This window comes from Bos indicus x Bos taurus, chromosome 9 (genome assembly GCF_003369695.1).
Source record: "Bos indicus x Bos taurus breed Angus x Brahman F1 hybrid chromosome 9, Bos_hybrid_MaternalHap_v2.0, whole genome shotgun sequence".
Taxonomy (NCBI): Eukaryota; Metazoa; Chordata; class Mammalia; order Artiodactyla; family Bovidae; genus Bos; species Bos indicus x Bos taurus.
Window position 1 is genome coordinate 90,257,815 of NC_040084.1, and position 25,252 is coordinate 90,283,066.

A 25,252-nucleotide genomic window follows, 5' to 3' on the forward strand; every position below is an offset into this window, starting at 1 on the left:
CACGACAGGATACTGTTTCCTTGAATGTCAAAAGTACATGCCAAGGTCAGGCAAGTATTTTTTGTCTTAAAAGATTTAGTGGTACTTATAAAAAAATAATATGGCAGCTAAAACATTTGAGCACTGTTCTGCCTTTCAATTAGGGATGAGAATTAATTGTTTGGTTTTAACATATTTTAAATAAGTTATTTTTAAGATACTACGTGAAAACAGTTAAGGTCTGAAGTAGAGAATTATCTTCTAAAGAACCCCTATAAAACTTTTCTTCGTTAAAAACCTTAGCTTTTACTGGATTTCACTTTCAACGAAAATATGCCACAGTCCAGATGCTATTCATCCAAAGTTTTAAGATGCTACATATAGGCATTCCTTTATTAAATCTTTTCTTTATATTCCAAAACTAAGTTATCAAGCTTTTTTTTTCTTGCTAAAGTACATACTTTATGCAACCATTTTAAAACTGGAGACCCAGTCTTTAATAAATTAATTACAGTATTGGACATCTGATATATACATAGATTCATTTTCTTCTATTACAACTAAAAACAATATCACTCTTTGATTTGTCATTGAGATAGAATATCTTCAAATTGTTTTGTGCTTTTTTCTTTTTTCCTCATATATATATGTATATATTATTTTTTACATAGCAAACTCTTCTGTAATGAAAATGCCACAGTTTTGGCAGTGAACAACCAGAGGAATTCCCCATGAGGATTTTCCAACAAACAGAGATAAATAGCTCTTTTTTCATGTACAGAAATATTGGCTTCAAAGTTAGTGTACTGAACATAGTATATAGCATGTTGACTATCAGAGTTACAATTTTAAAATTGGCTTTTTCTGTCTTAGAGTATATTTAAAAATGCAAACCACAGCCAACTTTGGGGCAATTATTTCTATAAGACCATATTGCACAAAAGTCCTTAAATACAGATATAAGTTATGCCATTTGGATTTAAGTGTTGTGAAAACTAAATGGCAAATGAAGCGGGTTTACTTGGCACATGCAGTCTCTGGGCACACTAGGAGACTGTTCATAGGACTACAAATACAGTTTGCTTGCAAGTAGAATGAATGCGTGTTCAACGAAATAAACTTAATTTGGCAATTCATTGTTTTATGTGGTATTTTCTCCAAAGTAACCACGAATAAACCTTGATAAAAATGGAGCCAAAGACCATATGGTTGTATTTTCACAGTAGCCTGAGGATTGCTAAACTGTAGTTCTCCAGGAACTCAGTTTCAGGTGTTACGTAACTACTTTTATTTCTCATCGCAGCCCTCCAAAATGATTTTCTTTAATAAAAATTAAGATTCAGAAGTAGAGCTGGCAGTACTTTCAACAAATGACTTATAAATTTGAGAGTTCAAAAACCTGGGGAAAGAATCTCTGTGCATTAAGGTATATATCTGGAGTTGGGCATCTTCATACATGTGAGGATTAGGATCCAACAGATTTCTATTGATCACCTCTCTAACTCGAGAATCGAGACTGACCTAAAAAGAAATAAGAGCAGATTTATTAAATAATATTTTTTCAAAAGATCTCAATCAAGTAACTATATGCTCATGACATTTCAGAGAAACCTTAAAGAGTAAATCTAAAAATCTTGAGGTTATGTTTTCAAAGCTCTCATAACCCTGCATACTTTTTTCCTTCAAAAATTGAATTAAACAAAAACCAACTGTAAACCAAAATTTGAGTTCAGATATCTTGGCTTACTTGGATGTACCCCTTCTATGCATTCATTCAGGAGTTTTTGACAATTTCTCTCATTGTTGCAGTGCTAGAGAGTCCCCTAGCTAGAATACAAAGTTGTGTGTGTGTGTGTGTGTTAGTCGCTCGGTTGTGCCTGACTCTTTGTGACCCCATGGACTGTAGTCCACCAGGCTCCTCTGTCCATAGAATTCTCCAGACAAGAACACTGGAGTGGGTTGCTATTCCCTTCTCCAGGGGACCTTCCTGATATTCTCCTGGGTTTCCTGAACTGCAGGCAGATTCTTTACGGTCTGAGCCACCTAGGAAGCCCCTAACCAGAATACAAAGTTACCTCCTCCTATTACATGACTGCTGGGCTGACTCTCTTCATTGAACAAGATAAAAATCTAGCGGAGAGTAGTTCTCTGTCAAAACAACATGTAAATTACATACTGATACCTGACAGTTTCACGTCCCAACAAGTCCTACTGTGTCAGGATGACACCAGGAATGTGGAAGGGCTGAGCAGAGCAGAACCAGAGCACATACTCTTCAGGTGTTACAACTATAGACCTGTTCACACAGAACACGCTCTAGTCCTTCCCTAGGAATACGTCCAAATCACTCTGTACTAAAGATTAGAAGAACAATTTCTTGAAATGCAGTCTTTGAAAGAAGAAATATCAGTAGGAACTCAGAGCACCCATTAAAGTAGCCATACAGTGTTATTTGAAAAGTGTAAAGTCATTTTAAGAAATTAAATTCTGCAAGTGATTCCGTTTTTTGTTTTTGTTTTTTCTCCCTGAATGCTAATCCTGTTGGAACTGGTAGGGTAAGTTGGAAAAGGAATGGGGAGGATTAAATAGCAATAAAGGCATGCTATGGGGAACAGAACTAAGCTCTTTCCTGAAACGAAAGAAAAAAACCCTCCAAGAGGCAAAACACCTCTGAGTCTGATTGGTGTCTGACGTTCTCACTGTTGAACAAAGACCAAGGTATGGTGATCCATAGTTACCCATTTCAGGATGTACTTCTATACAAAGCCTTCATATGTATAGCTAAGGTTTTGTCACAAGCATCTTGCAAAAGCTTTTTTGGTTCTGGCTTCATTTTCCACCCATTCTTTGGATAAGCCTGGGATCTGAGATGGTCCCAATGAGAGAAGCCACTCATATTTTCTGGTGTTCCCAGATTCCTAAACTTTATAGCCCATGTGGAGTTGAGTTCATAGAAACACCCCAGGATGACAGCTAGCGGGGGAAGATACATCAGGAAGTGGTGATCCAGACTAAATTTCTGTGGTTTTGCTAGACTAAGTTATACAAAGACAAAATTAAACGTTTCTTGGCTGAATTATGCGTTATTCTCTCTAGATTCTAAAGAAAAAAAATGTTCTGGAAATGGGTCAAGTTTAATTCTCTGTGTTATTGCCACAAGGATCATCATCAAGTACAAAGTAAAAAAGCACAGAATTTTAAGCTAAACTTCTTATTAAAAAATATTTGTGCCTCTCGCTCAACAGGAAAATGTTGATACTGAAGTTTAAACTGATAGATCTTGTTCTGAAATGTGGTATTATGATAAAGTGAATCTTAACAAACATATTCTACTATTTTTTTTGCAGATGGTGCTTTTACTTTCACACTTGTGTACTTTTTGTTTCATTGTAGAAAGGAACACTAGATTAGTGATAAAGAGATAAAAGAGGTCTTTATTTCGTAAATAATAGCATATTGAATATATGCTATTTAACACATACATTCCCTAACATATATATTTAACATATGATAAACTGATAACAGTTTATCAGTTGCTAGAATGATATTCGTTATCTTAAGACAGAAAGCAAAATAATTTGAATTATTAAATGTGTTGAGTCTTCATTGTATGATTTAAATTTTATTTTCAAACTAAAAACAGTAGTGAAATATCATAGAGAAAGTAATACCATTCAACATTTAGTCATCTGTAACAAAAACACATTTGCTATTTCCATTTAAAAAATAAAATATTTACCTTAATATCTGGTGGTTTGTTTGAAAAGGTTGTCTGTTAGTCAAAAGACGTGTAGAGAGGTCAAATAACAAGGACAAACCCCATGAGTATGGCAATCTATGGTTTCATCTTGTGGCCTCTTTGTGCTTCGATTGTGGAACATCTATAATACAAATTAGTGCGGGTGGATCCCAGCATGGGCCTGAGCCTAGGCCCCCTAGGATTCACCCCTGAGTAGTGCCATCTCATCTGGGGTGAGATGCCTTAGTGCCTAAGGCACCAGGGGATTTCCTGTACAGACATAACTTAAGGGAAAAGAAAGTTGAGTAGCACTAAGACAACAGCTATTCTAGGTAATGCAAATTCTTTTCTTACTCAGTCTTCCCAGACTCCCGTTTAGCGGGGTGAAGGAAACAATGTGTGCTCAGTCGAGCCCCACTCTGCGCAACCCTTTGGACTGTAGGATTTTTCAGGCAAGAATACTGGAGTGGGTTGCCATTTCCTGCTCCAGGGAATCTTCCCAACTTAGGGATCAAACCCATGTCTCCTGCATCTCCTGAATTGCAGACAGATTCTTTACCACTGAGCCACAGGGAAAGGGAGCAAAGCAGTGCGGTAATAATAGAGTAAAAAGACAATCTACTCCCGTGGGGCTGGGCACACGACAGCACTGATAGACCCGGCAGCCCTGACCCAGCAGTCTTAGCGGTGCTGGAAAAGTGGGCGTGTTGAGAGGCGGTAAGTGAAACTAATGGAACCATCCATTGCCACAGGGAGGAGACAGGGAAGAAAAGCACGTGGCTTACAAATATAAAAATATCCACCAGCAACTCCACACGGAGAAGGCAATGGCACCCCATTCCAGTACTCTTGCCTGGAAAATCCCATGGACGGAGGAGCCTGGTAGGCTGCAGTCCATGGGGTCGCTAAGAGTTGGACACGACTAAGTGATTTCCCTTTCACTTTTCACGTTCATGCATTGGAGAAGGAAATGGCAACCCACTCCAGTGTTCTTGCCTGGAGAATCCCAGGGACAGGGGAGCCTGGTGGGCTTCCATCTATGGGTTCGCACAGAGTTGGACACGACTGAAGCAACTTAGCAGCAGCAGCAGCAGCAGCAACTCCACAAACTAGTTGGGAGGAAAATTGAAATGAAAGCTAAAGGTTCAACGAGAGTGTGGGGGTAAAATGGGGAGAATGAAAACAGAAATCTTGTTTTGGTGACTGGGGAAAACCTGGGTCAAACTGAATTATATACTATGCATGGAGCTAATTCACGTGAAGTAGGTGGATATGGCCAAAAGGCAGCACACCAAGTTTTGAGCCTGACTTCCCCTTCTGGTCATAGAAATGCAATGAAAATTTTGATTCTTTGGACATTGTTTTGGTGGAATTATACTGAAAATGAATTACCACAGAAAGTCTTTTATCCTCATAAAGACCCTCCTAAGTTAACTTAATTCCTTGAACATTTTCTTTTTTTACATACCATGATTTAATTTTCCCCCATTTTTTAAATTTTTAGTTTTACTGAAGCCGCTTTATTTACTATTTTTTTCTAAGTAAAATATTGATTAATTTTTTTTTCCTTTGTAAGCCCATGTTAAATTTTTACCAACTATAGCTTCTGCTCCTGGAGATGTTCTCTGTAATTTTAACTAACTTTGGTCTCATGTAAAATTTTGTAAATTTGAAGGCTATCTGATTCTCCTATCTGTTTTAGTACACTTTTTACCACATGCATTTTTAGCCATATTACTTTGTGTCGGTTACTTCTATGGAAAATAATTCTATATTGCAAATAAGACTGACTATTGGAATGCATTTCTTGAAGCAAAGATCATTGGTACAGTAAGGTGGAGTAACCATACTCCTGGTGGCGAATAATGATGGGAAAGTTTATCTTGCTTCTGAAGGACAGTTCAGACATGTGATGAAGGTTGCTAGTTCTCACTGTGTCTCAAGTTCTAAGTTTGGGTTCACAGAAGTCCAGAGTTGTGTCATGAATAGAATACTAAACAATGGAATAACAACGAGCATATTGTAGTTGGAAGAGCTGCACTTGGAATCAGAAGATCTTGGGCTTATGTTCGCTCTCTACCAGATATAATTCTACTGTCCCTGCTTTACTTCTTTGAGAATCAACTGGTTTTGCTATAAAATGGTGCCATCTGTCCTAGAGGCTAAAGGGTTATTGTGAGATTTATACTGTAATAGTATCCATAAGAGCATTTTATCAACAACAAACTTTAAGCCCAATGTAAGATAATAATAGTACTGCTAAGTCGCTTCAGTCGTGTCCGACTCTGTGCGACCCCACAGACGGCAGCCCACCAGGCTCCCCCTTCCCTGGGATTCTCCAGGCAAGAACACTGGAGTGGGTTGCCATTTCCTTCTCCAATGCATGAAAGTGAAAAGTGAAAGTGAAGTTGCTCAGTGGTGTCCGACCCTCAGCGACCCCATGGACTGCAGCCTACCAGGCTCCTCTGTCCATGGATTTTCCAGGCAAGAGTACTGGAGTGGGGTGCCATTGATTGATCATATATATAACAATACCTTTTTCGTCAAACCCAATGCCTTTAGACTTCGTATCAGCTTGAATTTTACCTTCTCAGAGTGACCTTACCAGACTAACCTTATTCTAATGACATCACTTGACCTCCACGCTATCATAATGCTTATCACGATTTTTAATTACTTGTCTTTGACATGATTTGTCTGTCTTCCTAAAATGAAAGCTCCGTAAGGTTCACCATTATATCCCTAATATCTAGGCCAGTACCCGGCTCACAGGAAGTACTCAATGCATATTTTTGAATGATAATATGCATGCACAAAGAAAACTAGAAAGATACAATCAAATGAGTTTTGTTAGGAAAAACTGATTTAAATCATCAAAACTGTTAAATTCACATAATTTTGCATGAAGAGACATCTGTCTGTGTGCACACATGGGACCACATGTCTATCACATATACAATATTTTTAGATAATTCTGGTTTTTAAACAGGCTTTTTGCTTTCTCCTCCTAGATAGCAACTATGAATAGAAGGAGTTTAGGGTGAAATCAGAAGAAAACGGTACCTACTACTATAAAAACTGTCATTCAGCAGAACCTGAAAGTCATAGATTTAGTTGGTTTTAGAGCTTCACCCAGGCCATTATTCTATAAAATGAGGAAGCTGAGGCCACAGAACACTGAAGTGAGTTGCTTAGTGTTCGACAGTTAAGTGGCAGGCCTAGATTACAGCCATGGTTAAGGACAACACCATCACCAGATATCCGAACACACATGCTGCTGCTGCTGCTGCTGCTAAGTCGCCTCAGTCGTGTCTGACTCTGTGCGACCCCACAGACTGCAGCCCACCAGCCTCCGCCGTCCCTGGGATTCTCCAGGCAAGAGCACTGGAGTGGGTTGCCATTTCCTTCTCCAATACATGAAAGTGAGAAGTGAAAGTGAAGTCGCTCAGTCGTGCCCGACTCTTTGTGACCCCAGGGACTGCAGCCTACCAGGCTCCTCTGTCCATGGGATTTTCCAGGCCAGAGTACTGGAGTAGGGTGCCATCGCCTTTTCCCCCGAACACACATAGTTTTCTGTAATTCTGATAAGTCTTACAGTTGTTGCAAGATTTACAATTATCTCTTTGTTCAATAGCTCAATGTTGCTTAAGTTGGTTACAACTTTTAATCAGACTGTTTGATTAAAGTTATTTTGCTGAGCTGATCTTTTCAATACTTAATATGAGCTGCCACTGACAACTGCAATGCATAGCAAGGCTACTATTCATCTTAAATTCCTCTCTATTACTTCCATTTGAGGTACCTTTGAGGACCTCACATAAAAAGAAAACTTACTTTTGAAAGAAATGACATTTTTTGTTTTTAGATTCTTTAAAATTTAAAATGTGGTCATTTCCCCTCTTGAAATGGGTGCTACACCAAGAATGAGAGATATAGTGAGTCCTATACATGTCAACATGTCAACATGTATCTTATAATATAATGTTTAAGTTGTTAAAAATGCATATAACATAATCTTAAAACAACAAAATGTAATTTTCAGCACACTGGCTTCATGAAGGAAATATGCTATGTTGGTAACATTTTAAGAATGGGGACCTCCTCTACATTTAATAGGCTTCTCTGAAGACTCTTGAGAGTCCCTTGGACTGCAAGGAGATCCAACCAGTTCATCCTAAAGGAGGTCAGTCCTGAGTGATCATTGGAAGGACTGATGTTGAAGCTGAAACCAATACTTTGGCCACCTGATGCGAAGAACTGACTCATTGGAAAAGACCATGATGCTGGGAAAGATTGAAGGCGGGAGGAGAAGGGGACGACAGAGGATGAGATGGTTGGATGGCATCACCAACTCAATGGAGATGAGTTTGGTTAAACTCCAGGAGTTGGTGATGGACAGGGAGGCCTGGTATGCTGCAGTCCATGGGGTCGCAAAGAGTCAGACACAACTGAGCGACTGGACTGAACTGGTGGCTCAGTTGGTAAGAAATGTCGGCAATGCAGGAGACTCAGGTCCTGTCCCTGGGTTGAGAAGATCCCCTGGAGAAGGAAATGGCAATCCACTCCAATAATCCTGCCTGAAAAATTCCATCAACAGAAAAGCCTGGCAGGTTACTGTCCATGGGGTTGCAAAGAGTTGGATATGACTGAGCAGCTAACACTTTCCTACATTTAACAAAGGAGAACATGATGACCCAATCAAATTATGGTAAAATGAAAGTCTGGTGAAGAAAACTGAGGTTCTGGTTAAGAATAAAGTCCTGACAACTTGCAGCTATTTAGTTACTACCATTTTACAAATGATTCAAATGTTCACGTTCTTTAAAAAATATTTTAAGTAGAAACCGTTTTAGAGTTTCAGAGGTAGAGCCTGATTATCTAGCCCCAAAGTAGGAAATAGATTCCCGACTCCATTTGGTTTGCAGTGGCTGCTGTGCGGACTGTGTTAAGAGAGATTCTGAGGTTGAATCTGGGTGCAAAAGGCAGGGTCATGGTGTGTATGCATTAGTCTCACAGTCATGTCCGACTCTTTGTGACCCCATGGACTGTAGTCCACCAGGCTCCTCTGTCCATAGGATTTCCCAGGCAAGAATACTGCAGTGGGCTGCCATTTCCTTCTCCAGGGGATCTTCTTGATCCAGAGATCGAACCTGAGTCTCCTGGATTGCAGGCAGATTCATTACCACCTAAGCCACCAGGGACACCCAAGATGACGAGTAAACTGACCATGTCGTTTGCTGGGACACAGGGGCCTTAACAGCTGTCATTCTGGATTTGGTTCACTATCCTCTGTGCCCCTTTATACTTTCAGTTTTGTAAACAAATCAGCTGAATACGGAGGCCCAGATAAAAGTGAATTAATTTATCCCAGGCCACACAATTAAGTTGGAGCTGAGTCAGGACTGGAATCCTATCCATCTGAGTGTTAATTTAGTGTTCTTACTACTATATAGTCAGGGATCTCTGAAGGTGAAATTAATACGCTAGTAAAATTCAAGTAGAACTGATGAGATGCTGAGGGTCTAAAGAGACCAGAAACCTGGAGAGTGTATCTTTAGGATGCAGAATTTTAATGGTGTTAGGAATACAAAGTGGTATCAGTAATACATGTTTGGAGGCTATAGAAAAAATCATCCCCACCTGGTTTCTATGGCTACCTTTCTTTACCTTAATGCAGGAAATAAAAAAATAAGACAATCTTTTGTGTAGCCAATCCAAGCTTTCTCATGCAGAGACAATACTACTGGGGTAGTCGGGAATACCAACGGCACTTATAGAATGACTGATACATTAAAAAAAAATTACTTAGGAATACTTGATGGGAAGTGAAATGGCTTATATAGCATTTCAAATACAGAGTCAATAGACACAGTGAAAGTGAAAGTCACGCAGTCATGTCTGACTCTTTGTGACCCCATGGACTATACAGTCCATGGAATTCTTCAGGCCAGAATACTGGAGTGGGTAGCCTTTCCCTTCTCCAGGGGATCTTCCCAACCCAGGGACTGAACCGGGGTCTCCTGCATTGCAGGCAGATTCTTTACCAACTGCACTATGAGGGAAGCCCAGAGTAGACACAAACTCATCTTTCGGATTTCAAGGTAAGGAGTGTAAGACAGGTTGGGGTCACATCAAGTGTGGTAACACGGCCTGTTTCCAGGGAACATAATAAATGTCTGTGTGCAGGAGAGGGGAGTGAAGGATAGAGTCTGGGGGCAGAAAGTACCAGGTCAGAACGTTTACATGGACAGGTGAAATCACAGTGGATTAAGAGAGATAGAAAAGACAAGAAGAGGGTGACATGCAGAAGAGAAGGCATTCCAGGAAACTCTAAATTCGCATTCCTAAAAGCCCTGGTGGAACTCACTTACTCAGCACTTCAGAGGCTGGGCAACTACGAACCATTCCCCCTCCAAGTGCTTGTAACTCTGGGAACTGGACCCTTTCTCAGGAGCCATTTGATTTTTTAAAAGTTAATGGAAAGGTATTAAACTGATTGTTTGAAATGTTCCTTATTTATTAGGAACATTCTAGCAATGGGAAGAACAGCTTTCACTTAACAGGAACAGGAAAACTAGAACAAGGGAAATGATTACCATTACACATCTCTCCCCCAAGAAGAGTAATGGGGTGATGCCTGCAGGCTCAGTCACTCAGTTGTGTCCGACTCTTTTCAACCCCATGGACTGTAGCCCGCCAGGCTCCTCTGTCCATGGGATTTCCCAGGCAAGAATACTGGAGTGGGTTGCCATTTCCTCCTCCAGGGGAACTTCTTGACCCAGGGAGACCAACCCTGCGTCTCCTGTGTCTCTTGAATTGCAGGAGGATTCTTTACTGCTGAGCCACCAGGGAAGCCCAGTGGGTCATAAATGGTCATTTTTCAGTTCTATAAAAATTCTAATACAAGCATCAACATCAACATGCTTTTCTGAAGCATCAACATTCCCACCCCTCCCCAGACCAGAGGTTTTCAAACAGTAGGTATGTGGGACACTGATTAAAGGTACAGATTTCTGGGCTCTATTTTCCAAAATTCAGGTTCAGAAGTTCTGACTCGGCCTCGAGAACTTGCTTTTCAAACAAATGCTCTAGGAGATTCTCAGAGGGTGACCTGGGGATCACACTTTGAGAAGCATTGCCCCAGTGTAAGTCCTTCTTTTCCATTTTAGTTGAATTCTTGGCCAATTGTATTTACCAGGCTTCCCAAGGTTAGTTCTGAAAAGCAAGTCACCATCACAGGAGTCAGCCAGAGATAAACGATCAAAGCACAGTGGGGAAACCTAACCTTGAAACACCTGCTCAGGTAGATTCTTAGAATGGAATCTAGATTATCTACCCAGATAAATCTTCTAGCCTCTCCACACCCAATGCATTACTCAATTCGGACAGAGGTCCTTTTAAGTTCATCCTTGGTCTTAAGAAGCCCACATCAATCCTTTACAGATTTTTACCTCTTTTGGTGAGAGTATAGAAATGTAATCGTCATATATCATCCTGGCCTTTTCTTCAATTACTTTTTTGTTCTGCTCTTTCTTTAAGTCTTCACAGGCAAGCCAGAAAAGTAGGTTCTCCTCACTGTATTCCGTTCGCAGGAACTCCCTGAAGAGGTTTCTTCCTGCTGGGGCCTTCATCATCTTGTCAAAATTTTGAGACCAGGACAAGACTTCATCTGAAGTGGGGTTTTGGCTGCCAAGACAGAAGTGGGGCATTATCAAAAGCAACTTTGGTGCAGGGATGAGAAGTAGATAGAAATGCTGCCATCTAGTGGTCATATAGACTCAGTCCAGCCTGACCTGGCAAACATCTGCCAGGACTGGGCTAGTTATTTCTGGGTCTTGACAAAAATTATTGTAGGTATAAGCTATGTGTTTGGGAGCCAAGCATTCAAAGCAAGGCTTGATACACACTGAGCACATGGTCATCATCAGTTCAGTTCAGTTCAGGTGCTCAGTCGTGTCCGACTTTCTGACCCCATGGGCTGTAGCACGCCAAGATTCCCTGACCGTCACCAACTCCTGAAGCTTGCTCAAACTCATGTCCATCAAGTCGGTGATGCCATCCAACCATCTCGTTCTCTGTTGTCCCCTTCTCCTCCTGCCTTCAATCCTTCCCAGCAGCAGGGTCTTTTCCAGTGAGTCAGTTCTTCCCCTCAGGTGGCCCAAGTATTGGAGCTTCAGCTTCAGCATCAGTCGTTCCAATGAATATTCAGGACTGATTTCCTTTAGAATGGTCATCAAAGATTCTTAATGAGGCTTGGACATTTTTGAACTATAACAATCTACCGCAAATCTATTACATTACTTTGAAAGGCAAACTGAACTTTTTGTTTGCATCTGATGTAGATCTTAGTTTCCAGGTCATAAGATAGAGTTTCTCTTTTCATCTCTGGTAGCTGTATTTTCACTTTTCACTGAATCAAAAATAAGAACACATTGTGTGCTCTTTCACATATTTACCTAAACTTTAAGAATTATTCTGGTAAATATTATGAGTGAATTGTAACCACTGAATGGAGTTACCACAGCTTTTGAACTGTGGTGTTGGAGAAGACCCTTGAGAGTCCCTTGGACAAGGTGATCAAACCAGTCAATGCTAAAGGAAATGAGTCCTGAATATTCACTGGAAGGACTGATGCTGAATCTGAAGCTCCAATACTTTGGCCACCTGATGCGAAGAGCTGACTCATTAGAAAAGACCCTGATGCTAGGAAAGACTGAAGGCAAGAGAAGAAGGGGATGACAGAGGATGAAATGGTTGGATGGCACTACCAACTCAATGGACATGAGTTTGACCAAGCTCCAGGAGATGGTGATGGACAGGGAGGCCTGGCATGCTGCAGCCCAGGGGGTCCACAAAGAATCACACATGACTGAGCGACTGAACAACAACAATGACAATTAAAAAGCATAGACCATTTACAATGACATCAGGGACTTTTTAGATACCTGTATTCAGGTTTTTTAGCAACTATTTCCCTGCAAAACCTCGTTTGCCTATATATCAAAGAAGTATAGGAGAGAAGCAAAGATAATTTTATGGCTAAATTGATCCTGATTTTGCTTTCCTATGCCTTGGTATGTTTAATAATTTTCCAACCTAAAATACATTAGGTCAGAAAAGTAGTCATATTTATTTTTTCCTTACCTTTTGGACCAAATATTTTAAGTTGATTTACTATTATTCTAAGATGTCTGAACTTCCTCATTTGTTAAAAAAAATTTAAAAGACAGAAAAATCACTATGAAGCCTCAACATTAAAACCTTCTCCTGAGCAGCAGAAAAAGAAAGCACCTGTCATTATACAAATAATCTACTTGTGTTTCAATTCTGTTCTGTAGATGCTGCGTTTCGAATTCTCATTTTGGAGAAAATACTTGGTTAGAGTCTGTTCCAATGGAAATGGGACCAAGGACCAGCTAGGTGCCTTTCTGACTTAGGTAACTTCATAAATCATTTTTTTTTAGACTCTACACCTATAAAGAGAATGACTTAAAAAATTCTTAGAAAGGGAACTAAAGAATTAGGGCAATTTGGGGGGGGCATAGTTAATTCACGTAGCAATCATTATTTTTGGAAAGAGAAGGATAAACTCAAGCAATGTTTTAGCCAATAGTTGAACAGATCTAACAGAAAGAGTGATAAAAAGGAGTTGCAATCACAAAACAAGATCTGCCAGACACAGTGGGCATTCGTTTCCCAAAACTGTTTTGAGAAGTACCAGGAAGCAAGAGACGCTGTTTAAGCCCTGGGAAGAGGTAAACAGCACAGACACCAGACACAATTACAGCACAAGTCACTCACCATTCCTCTAGGACCTGGATACTCTCCATCTTCGTGGTATGCGTGGGTCTTCCTGCATTTTCCCCTCTTTCTTCATTCCTAACAGTGAGGCTGTAATGTAGTATAACACTTTATTTTGTCAAGGGAAAACAAATTATTTAAAGAAAAGAAAAAAAAAGTTCTAGGACAACACTTCATGGAAGAATTTTATTGTCAACTATGTGAGTGTATTCAGAGTACAAAAGGAGCAGCACCATTTTTAAATGACAGGTAAGCCCTCGTCAACGAAGGGAGAGAGAATTACCATTTAATAAAGCAAGCCATAATCTCAAGAATGGGTGCTGTCACACCTTCTGACTTCATCCTTGAAAAATCTGAATTACTTAAAATCTTTGCGACACCCTATGTGATTATATGCCTCAAAATTCTATATATATCATTATATTACTCTTTGGAGTAATGCTATTTTGACTTGTGGTTAGTTCTATTCTGATTTCAGCTGATTCTCCCCCCTTGATAGCTCTGCAGACCAGGCTTTCTGTGACTTCCCATCATTCCTCCACCCACTCAAGTTTGAGTGACAGTATTTGTATTTGACATTTTCTTTGCCCTTTCATCTCTTCAAGCAAACCTACAATAATCCTAGAGGGAAAGCCAGTCACTGAGGGTCTGAATAGGAGAGTGTTGGGTGGGAGGCCTTTCTGTGTCTCTGGGACACAAATTTGGGAATTCTATAGGATTATAGGAACTAGGTTATTGATATTTCTCCCAGCAGTCTTGATTCCAGCCTGTGCTTCATCCAGCCTGGCATTTTGCATGATGTACTCTGCATATAAGTTAAATAAGCAAGGTGACAATATACAGCCTTGACATACTCCTTTCCCAATTTGGAACCAGTCCATTTTTCCACGCCTGGTTCTAACTGTTGCTTATTGACCTGCATACAGGTTTCTCAGGAGGCAGGTCAGGTGGTCTGGTATTCCCATCTCTTTAAGAATTTTCCAGAGTTTGTTGTGATCCACACAGTCAACTGAGGGACTGAACTGAACTGATAGGAACCAGGATAATCCCAGGGGCTTTAGTAACCCAGAACAAGAATAAGATTTCTCTGATTCAGGTAAACTAGCCAAGCAGCATCGTGGTTCTAGGTGTAGACAATGTGATGGGGAGGTTATGGGCAAACAGGAAGAAGCAGGGTGGACAGAATAACTCAGTGGCCTTGGAAAAGTCAAGCTATTGAATCAGCCAATTGATCCCCTCTGTCTAGAAGCCAAGGAGCTTCACAAGAGCCTACCAGAGAGCAAAGGAAGTTGGGATGATATCTCATTCAGTCATTCAGTCATTATTTATTCAATAAGGGGAAACAGAAACCATTACTTCCTAGTGCCTATTACGTGCCAGCCACTGTCGTTTTACCTTAAATTTTACTGTCCCCATTTTATAGATGAGCAACGAGAGGCACAGGGCTGTCTATCAGTCACTCCGTCGTCTCCAACTCTTTGTGACCCCAGGGACTGTAGCCCGCCAGGCTCCTCTGTCCATGGAATTCTCCAGGCAAGAATACTGGAATGGGTTGCCATTCCCTTCTCATTCCTGACTCAGGGAATGAACCTGGGTCTCCTGCATTGCAGGCAAGCTCTTAGCCACCAGTGAAGTCCAGCTGGCCCAAAGGCAGGCACTAAATATGCAGTATGATTGGAATTGGAACCCAATTCTCCTGAACAACCCTATAACTGTTATTGAGTGCCTGTATCTGTTATTATGAACCATGCTCTCTGATAGACACTACAGCAATAGACTCCTTATGTGAATGCAGAAAAGTGTCACTAAATACAGTGGTAGCTTAGTGCATGAAGGCTTCCAGTAATTAGCTGTTATTAATCTGGAACATCTGGGGAAGGAAATGGAGACAATATCTCATTAATTCATTCTCAGGTGCCAGGGTGAAGATGGGAGAATGTAGCAAAGATTTGAAGGCAAAGGAGTCAATCTACAACTGAAAGTGAGACTAGATGGAAAATTCAGTCAGAGAGAACTTTCAATACTCTGAGATAAACGATAATGGAAAAGAATACTAAAAAGAAGGTATCTGTACGTGTTTGCGTGCATGATCAGCCGCTCAGTCATGTCCAGCTCTTTGCGACCTCATGGACTATAGCCTGCCAGGTTCCTCTGTCCGTGGAATTCTCCAGGCAAGAATACTGGAGTGGGTTGCCATTTCCTTCTCCAGGGGATCTTCCTGACCTAGGGATTGAATCCATGTCTCCTGCATCTGTGTGTATGTATATATATAAATCACTTTGCTGTACAGCAGAAATCAGCACAACATTGTGGATCAAATACAATTAAAAAATGTAATCCTCAAAAAAAAAAAAAGTGGACAATCTGGAGAAAAGAGAAACCTATAGGAATTAGAAAGAATTCTTCAGTCAGAAAAAGGACACCTCAATGAAAACAGTCATAATGAAATAAATTCAGTTCTTCTCTATCAACTTCTAGGGCAAGTGGCAGATTTTACTGGTGTAGAAAATCTCTCACAAAGGTGGTGTGGCCCAGGGAATTCTAGCCGATTGTCACTCAAACGTCCAGAAAACCGAGGCATGCCCTGCAGGGAAGCAGCAATTCCTGACCGCTCTCAGCCTTCAGTGTAGGGGAACCCGAGGAAGTGGTGAGGTGGGATTCAGAGAGCCCCCCAGTTGGTTGGGGGGCCGCCTGTGGGCACTGTGAATGGGCTGCAGCTCAGGTATGTGTTGGAGGAGAGAGTCATTAACTTCTCCAAGTGTCTTTGAGGACGAGTGCCTCTCTGGAATTTGACATATTTCCAGCAATGATGGGAAATTATACACCACTGATAATATTACGTGAAATTTCCTGGAAGAAGCTAATGACGGGAAACGTATAAAATATGCAATTTAGGGTGAAAGTGAAAGTCGCTTAGTTGTGTCCGACTCTGCCACCCCATGGACTATACAGTTCATGGAATTCTCCAGGCTGGAATACCAGACTGGGAAGCCTCTCCCTTCTCCAGGGGATCTTCTTAACCCAGGAATCGAACCCAGGTCTCCCCCATTGCAGGTGGTTTCTTTACCAGCTGAGCCACAAGGGAAGCCTGCAAATTAGGAGGGAAATTCTAAATAGAAAGATCACATTTAAATAGAAAATTAGTACTCATCCTGCCAAGCTTCACTGAGCTCTTACGTATGTGTGCACACATAGGGGGGACTATAACAATATTAGGACATGAGGCTGCTTTGCTGATTAAATAAGAAACCCCTTAAGAATTTATTTTGGTTACATTTCCATACCGTGTCCTATGGAGTGTGCTACACCAATGCAGATATCCTTAATTCTCATAACATCTGTGAAAAAAATGTATTTTCCATTGTGTCTTCACTGTAGAGCAACAAATCTGGACTCCACACACATGATTCACAAGTTTCTGAACATGAATCCTGGCTCCTGTATCTGTTTCTGTGATATTTACAAACATCCCAAATGCCAGCATATTAAAGTGATCATTATGAAATATTGGGTTGTGTGTGTATCTTTTATTTCTACAGATGGTAAAATATGGACACATATTTGTACTAAAACTACTTATAACAGACATTCATTCAGTAAGTGCCTAACTGTTCACCGTTTGCTCCATTTCTTTTTTTCATTTTTATTTTAGTTTTGGATGTGTTGGGCCTTAGTTGCAGCAAGTGAGATTTTTGGTCGTGGCACTTGGGTTTAGATTCCCGGCACGTGGGATCCTAGTCCCCCGATCAGGGATCAAACCTGTGTCCTCTGCATTGCAAGGCATATTTCTAACCCTGGGCCACCAGGGAAGCCCCTTGCTCCATTTCTTGATCCGGTATTGGACACAACACAGTCCTGCAGCAAGACATTGACTTTTAGCAATCAATGTGTCCTTTTTAATCAACTGCCCTTTAGGACCATTCTCTGAAAATTGTTTTCAAAGTTCCAATTATCAAGAACTACCGATAATGCCATTTTAAAAGATGAAGAGAAATGGAGACAATGGTAGAAGACTTGATACTAGACTATTTTCCATCTATGTCTTAGACACATCTGTCCCAAATTTCACTAGGTCTTGCTCTAAGTAATACAGTCAGTGTTTCTTTTTTTTTTTTTAGGTAATAAAATACAGGACATATTTGCTGTGAATCAACATATACATATAATACGTGCTTAAAAAAGCTCTAAAAGAAAAAAAAAAAGAGTCATGAGGGGTCACGTGGAGACATGTTCTTTTTCACTTTTACACTGCTCGTAACATTTTAAACTAACATTTGCACTTTTTAAACAACTAAAGCCATTGAAGAGAACAGAATGCATAAACAATGCTCACTGTAGAAGTCTTGATCAAAGCTTAAATGTTTTATGGGAGAAAATGCCGATAGTCTATGCTAATATTAAAATCAGCATATAAAATCCCGTTAGAGATTTCTTCAAATAGTGACTTTAGGAAGAGAAATACATTGGGTGTATTTTAGAAAATAAGGAAGTATGTCCTTTTTACGTGTGGGTGGGTTTTTTGTTTGTTCACCGAGGAGTTTGGATACTGGGATGGGGAAACCTTACATACTGCCCTTGATCCAGTTTACTTCCTGGTTCTTCGTCATGGCAATGTATGGGACCTATTTTGGAAGAAGGTCTACTTTTTAAAGAAAAACTGGTTCTTAGGGAAAATCCTTGAAATGGTTGTAAACAAGATGAAAACTCTATACTAGCCCTGTTAACTCTGAGATAAAGGCTGAGGACAAAATCACATGTGTCTTTACACAAACCATCAACTAGGAATTGATTAGGTGTTTCAACTTAATACAGTATGACATCAGGGCTCAAGAAAGAATCAGTCATTGGTAAAAGGAACTCATTATTTTGACATTCTCACATTGTACTATCAGCTTTTCCTTTTTATGTGACTGTTCTACCTCAAATTTCCTAGTGCAAAAATGGAATCAAGTTCCTTCAGGTTCTGGAAAAGAACTGGTAAGTTATTCTTTAAATGTTTCATTTTTCTCAGTCAAAGCATCATGGTAAATCAATACTACAGATTTACTTAGGAGTCAAAGACAATTTACAAATGTGTATGAGACACCTGATTTATGCAAGAGCGTCTGAGTTGGAAAGTCAAGATGAACAAGACAGATGCTCTGAAACTGAGGCGTTCTGACAGGTAAATAGGCATCATAGAACATTGTACTGAGAGCTGAGTTAGATGTGTTTGCCAGATGGAGACCGAGGCAAAGGGAATTCCAAGCAGAGGGGGAAGAGTTGTGTAGAATTGTGAAAAGGCATGACATCGACATAGAACAAAGTGGGCAGATCAGATGTTTCAAGGTGGGAGCGATAAATTAGAACAGGCAGTGAGGCGTGATTAGGTGCTGAGCCAGGAAAACAATGAGGTGGAATCAGAATCTCAGATAGATCGCCTTTAAGATGATTTTGGCTTTCCAAGCTTTATTTTCCCTACTCACAATGGGAACAAAGACTAAACACTTGTAGCAAAAAGGCAAATTATTACACATGCTTAATTCAGTTCAGTTCAGTTCAGTCGCTCAGTCGCATCTGACTGCGTCCCCATGGATTGCAGCATGCCAGGATTCCCTGTCCATCAATGGAAAGGCAAATTGACTGCGTATTTAAATGACAATTTAAATGACTGCATATTTAAATGACAAGTTTATCCGAGTTTTTCCTTTCAACTTGAGAGAATAAACCTTTACACCTTGCTGTCATTATACAACCCTTTCTCATGCAACACCTTACCATTTCTTCTTCACAACAGTCCTGGAAAGTAAGCAGGATTTTCTTTGTTTTATTAATCATTCCCATGAGTCAAGAGGAAGTACTCGCCAAGGTTGACTTACTGACTGCCCACAACTAAAACACATCAAGCCTAGCACTGGAACTCATGCCTTCTGCCTGGTTTCACACTCATTTTTGCTGTGCAGAGTTTCTTCTCTTGATACAGAGGAATGAATCGTGGTATTTTACCTTTTCAGGTATTTACAAAATGGGTTGCTCTTCAACGTTTGGAAAGGGTAAAACCTCGTATTGCAAACCCTCTCGTCACAGCGCTCAGTCTCTAGGAGGCATTGCCAGGACGACTGAATATGCGATAGATATTGGCAAGGAACAACTTCTCAGCTCCCTGGGACTTGAGACTGCCAGGGAGAAAGGAGCTGTTCTAGAAGCTCTGACAACAAAGCCTGACAAGGGAAGGAAGAGGTGACGCCACTCGTGACTACAGAACCGGGGTCGCTACCGCAAGGAGCCTCCCTGGGAGGCTTTGCTTCCACAAGCTAAGACCACTTTGGGGAGAAGCGGATTGGGAAAGGGGAGAAGCACGATGCATTGCTTAGGAAAGACTATACAAAGGAAGAAAAACGGGAGCCGAAGGGGCATAACCATATACCCTCTACCATTTCAGACAAATACAAATCCAGTGATAATCAAACCTATGACTTGAACCTCATCTCCTTCCTTTCTATACTCCGGTGAAACGACCTGGTTTTGAATGGGGTGTGTGAGGATGGGAACAGTGGTTAGAAATGTGTCTGGAAAGGTTATACCAGACTTGTCCCCAAAAAACATTGCCCCTAGAATTACTCCTCCTATTTTTCATAATGAGGTATCAAATATTGTAAAATAAATGTTTCATCTGGCTTAAGCTTTTATTTCATTAAAACCTGTCAAAGTAAAATAATCTGCTACTAACACTCTGTCCGCTAGAGGGCAGTGTTGCATTTATAAACAATGTTTTCATCACAATAAAAAAGAAAAAAAATGAAGTTTCTGAGTTTATCCTTATTTGGAGAAAAAAAAAGTCTATCCTTATATGTATGGGGTTTTCATAATTACATCTTTCTAAGGACTTTGAAAAGAGTCATCAAATTTTCTGTGAGTGAAATAAACTCAAAAGCGATCAATTTAATCTTGGGCTAAGTTGCTTCAGTTGTGCCCGACTCTGTGTGACCCCATAGACGGCAGCCCACCAGCCTCCCCCGTCCCCAGGATTCTCCAGGCAAGAGCACTGGAGTGGGTTGCCATTTCCTTCTCCAATGCATGAAAGTGCAAAGTCAAAGTGAAGTCGCTCAGTCGTGTCAGACTCTATGCGACCCGACCCCATGGACTGCAGCCCACCAGGCTCCTCCGTCCATGGGATTTTCCAGGCAAGAGTACTGGAGTGGGGTGCCATTGAGGTGTGTACAATTATACCTAGTTTTCCTTTTTGCTACTTACCCTAAGTCATTTAACTTAGGAGTATTTTAGTCTTAAAAAAGGGTCAGGCATAATCCTATTAACATTGTAGTTATTCTTCCCAATGATAAGCTGTTTGAACTCTTAATATGTCTCTTGCTGGGGTAATATGGCCTGAAGATACATTCTTAGAATAAATTAATTAGAAAAGATTTTAAACTACCAACAGGCAGGAAATATTTTTTTTTCCTTAAAATGTGTTCAAAGAGCCATGGTGAAAGTGGATCCCAAAGGATTTCAATGCCAGTTTGTGCTGTATGTTAATCACTTCTTTTGCTGCCAGGTAAAGACAAAATCACTGCATCTTCTCACACGTGGTCTCTTTGTTACCAATTTCTCTCTACACCTGCTTCTGTTTGAAAAGATATGTTTCTAAAACTCTCTTTTTCTATTGGTATTAAATTTTTGTTTCTATCAGTATTAAATATTTATATTAGTATTAAATTTTTATTTTACTTATTTCTATTGGTATTACATTTTTATTTTTATTTCCATGTATTTTAGGTTTATGGACATTCAATTGGTTTGGGATGCCAACTGCATTTAACAAGTTATTACCTGGTTAAAATCTGGATCTACTATGTTAGCTTATGTTTAGTTAAATAACTGAAGCCTCCTATTTGGCATGTAGACAGTTTCTTCCCGCCCCCCCCCCCCCCCCTTAAAATTAAGAGAATTACAGGATTGAATATTTAGATGTATTCTATATAATATATGCCAATTATTAGAATCCTCGACTTCAGTTCCCAAGTTGACTGAAGCCCTATTTTAAGCTCTTCCTTCAGCCCACTGTAATTTTCGCTGTAAGTCATAATTAAGTTAGTGGATGCTTCTGTGGGAAAGCAAGTATCTAGGATGTGAAAAGACCAACTGGACTTTTATTGACTTAGTAGACACTGTTATTAAAATGGCATGTAATCACCCATGTCCTTAAATGCTTCAGTTAAGTTGGAATCAGGCTTCTCGTTTTAGTTAACATGTGTGTCTATTATAAAAAGCAGAATGAAAAGGCTAAAACACCAGCAGCTGATACTCAGAAAAACATCTGCTAGCTGTCACTTACCCATCCATGGCATTCATTCCTTCCCAGGGATTTTCCAGTTACTATGTGTGTGACTATGTGTGGGATTAACAACGATTGAAGGTGATAATCCTGATCTTTGGGGAGACTTGCTTAATCTCAGGCTATGATGAACTTAGAACACTCTGGGTATAAATGAGTGTGTGGTCCCTGCGCCACAGAACTCAGGGAATACTGAGTTCTATCTGTACTCCTTTATACGAGAGTTGGAGAGAAAGGACCAGGGATACCTAATGTAGAAAATAGGTTCTGTTGCATTAACTGAGATACAAATAGAACATGCTAAGCACACAGTGGCCAAATTCCATGAAATCTGAAAATTTCCCATCAGCCTGAGACTTGCAACTAATATCTATCAATAAACGATTATTTAGGGATTTCTTAGAAAGTACTGAACCCTAAAGTAACAGGTATAGGTATGTTGTGAATCCCATTCTTAACAGATGAAGAAACTGAAGCTCAGAGAGACTGAAGTGAAAGTCGCTCAGTCATGTCCGACTCTCTGCGACGTTATGGACTGTACGGTCCATGGAATTCTCCAGGCCAGAATACTGGAGTGGGTAGCCTTTCCCTTCTCCAGGGGATCTTCCCAACCCAGGGATCCAATCCAGGTCTCCTGCATTGCAGGTGGATTCTTTACCAGCTAAGCCACAAGGGAAGCCCCCGAGAGACTGAGAAACTTGCCAAATATTTCATAGCCATATGTTATAAAACCAGGATTCATCCAGGTCTAATTCCAGTGTGGTTTTCTTCCCTCTCCCATGCTGCTTCTTGAAAGTAGGCTTTATATGAGGAAGGCATGTTATTAGAATTTGTGTGTCATCTTTAAATACGGCCAGGCCACATCTATTTTGAATGAAGCACATGGAGTTATTATTTGACTATTACTTATGAAATTGGTTAATTAAAAGTTTCTGTGCTTTTTTGCTTTATACAAAAAAGTAGCAATGAAATATACTTTCTGCTTAGGAGCACATGTTCCCAGGCATGAAAGTGAAAGTGTTAGCCGCTCAGTTGTGTCAGACTCTTTGCGACCCCATGGACTGCAGCCTGCCAGGCTCCCCTGTCCATGGAAATTCTCCAGGCCAGAATACTGGAGTGGGTAGCCATTCCCTTCTCCAGGGGATCTTCCCAACACAGGGATCAAACCCAGGTCTCCCACACTGCAGGAGGATTTTTTACCATCCAAGTCACCAGGGAAGCCTCCCAGGCATGAGATGTATATTAATAAAGACAGGAATTTTGTGGCATTGAAAATGATCATATTTATGAAACCCAATGAAGCAGAAGTATTACACAATCAACTTCATATAGGCAAGAAATGGATTTTATTGTCTTATCTGGCAAGTACTTAGGAATTCTTCTTTTTCTTAGATTATTTTCCATGTGGACCATTTTAAAAATCTTTATTGAATTTGTTACAATATTGCTTCTGTTTTATGTTTTGGTTTCTTGGCCTTGAGGTGTGTGGGTGGGATCCTGGCTCCCTGACCAGGGATCAAACCTGCGTCTCTTGCATTGAAAGGCAAAGTCTTAACCACGGGACTGCCAGGGAAGTCCCAATCAGTCGTTCTTGAGTGAGGTCCTAAGACAGCAGGCAGATTTTAATAGGTTTACCAGGCCTAGATCTAAAGAAGCTAAACCTAAAAGGAATATAAAGAGTTCCATTGAGAGAGACGAAAATAATATTAATTTCAATCAGATGTAGGGAAACTATGACATTTTCCAAATAAGCAAGGGGTAGCAAAAATGTTGTGACTAGTTTTCATATTATTATTGATTTGAAGAGGCTGGGGTGGGGTGGAGGAGACAATTCTTAAATATTGTCCAGGTGGCTAACATATTTGGCTAGGATTTACAGGGGCTAGATTTCATTTTGTTTTAGAAATTGAATAATTTGATTAAATCAGAAAGGGAACCTCAGCTTCCCTCACCTTGAGTCTTCACTCCAAAGGATCAGGGTGTCTCAGAGCCTTTGGAAAGGGGTGCACTCAGCAGTGTTTCTCTCCAAGTTTTTCCTCCTCGTGCACCTTAAAGAGAAGTTTGATTCTCCTAGTTCACTGACCACCTCCCGGTCGAACAGACGACAAGATGTTTTACGATTCTTATCCCTTTGGACTTTCCTGGTGTGTTTGCAACATCCATCTTTCCCCTGTGTGTGAATCTCTCCATTCTCTGGGCTGCTGTGCCAGCCTCGTGGTGTGTGTTGTGTGTTACCTCCCAGACCATCTCTTCTGTCTTCTGCATTTGCAGAACTGTACTGCTCTTCCCTGAAAGGCTGGTTGGTATTTCCCGAGGTTTCAGCCTGTAGTTCATCGCTCTACATGCTATGTCATCTTATCTCCTGTCTACTGTGTGCTGATGACTCCCTGCTTGTTCTACCCAATCAAGATCTGCCCTGCAAGCTTCAGCATCATTTCCACAACTAATCCTCAGGTACCACCAATGGAGCGAGTCCAACTGGGCCTAACCACCTTCTCTTCCAACACGCTCCCCCCTCTCTGAAGGCTCCGTCTCTCTACACCAGCTAAGGCAGCTCCTCGACACCACCACCACGGGGCCAGGTCAGGGTTGGCAGCCCCCACCACAAGCTCTGAGGCTTCTGCCCTCTGACCTTTCCCTCCCCAACCCCCCTTCATCCTCACTCCCCTCTGTGATTCCTCACCAGGCTCCTCACACTTGGATTCTCCCCTCTCCGACTTCCCTTCCACATCATGGGAACCACAACCCAGGTGGCCCCGCAGGCATCCCCAAGACATCCAGCAGGACGCGTGTGTCGCTGGTTCCTCCCTGAGCTCAGGCTGTGAGCACCTGACCTTCCTGCTGGCTCTTGCTTTCTTCTAGCTGGATTTAATCTTCTTTCTCCATTCTTTTTTGGTTCATTCTTTCTACTCTTTTCAACAAGACTGGCTATAATGTTTTCATTGAGTATTTTATTTTCTCCATACCCATCTTTCCACTGACGGTCTAAGCACTGCAAATGTGACTCAGAAAAAAAAATATATACATTTACAGTAAACAAAGAGTTGAAAAGGAATGGATAAAGAAGATGTGGTTCATATATACAATGGAATATTACTCGGCCACAGAAAAGAACAAAAGAATGCCATTTGCGGCTACATGGATGAACCTAGAGATTATCATGCTACGTAAAGTCAGACAGAGAAAGACAAATATTGTATGATACCACTCATTTGTAGAAATTAATTTAAAAAAATGATATAAATGAATTTATAAAATAGAAACAAACTCACAGATTTTGAAAACAAACTTACCAAAGGGGGAATGTTGGGGGGAGGGAAAAATTAGGAGTTTTGGGATTAACATACACACAGCTATTATTAATATATATAAAATAGATAATCAACAAGGCACATACCATATAGCACAGGGAACTCTAT

General features: G+C 40.6%; 1 protein-coding gene across 4 annotated transcripts in view; it reads right to left on the reverse strand.

Annotated features, from left to right (window-relative positions):
- Positions 1 to 25,252, reverse strand: part of RGS17 (regulator of G protein signaling 17) — a 98,517-nt gene continuing 73,265 nt past the window's right edge. The window contains exons 3-6 of one of the 4 annotated variants that reach the window (XM_027551895.1): positions 13,520 to 13,609; positions 11,170 to 11,404; positions 3,719 to 3,860; positions 1,414 to 1,500 (exon numbers count right to left, since the gene is read on the reverse strand). In XM_027551895.1, coding sequence (XP_027407696.1) covers positions 3,759 to 3,860; positions 11,170 to 11,404; positions 13,520 to 13,609 — 427 coding nt within the window. In that variant the 3' untranslated portion in view covers positions 1,414 to 1,500; positions 3,719 to 3,758. Of the gene's footprint in view, positions 1,501 to 2,494; positions 3,861 to 11,169; positions 11,405 to 13,519; positions 13,610 to 25,252 lie in introns of those variants that run through there. The other 3 variants (XM_027551893.1, XM_027551892.1, XM_027551894.1) reach the window with 3 other exon arrangements.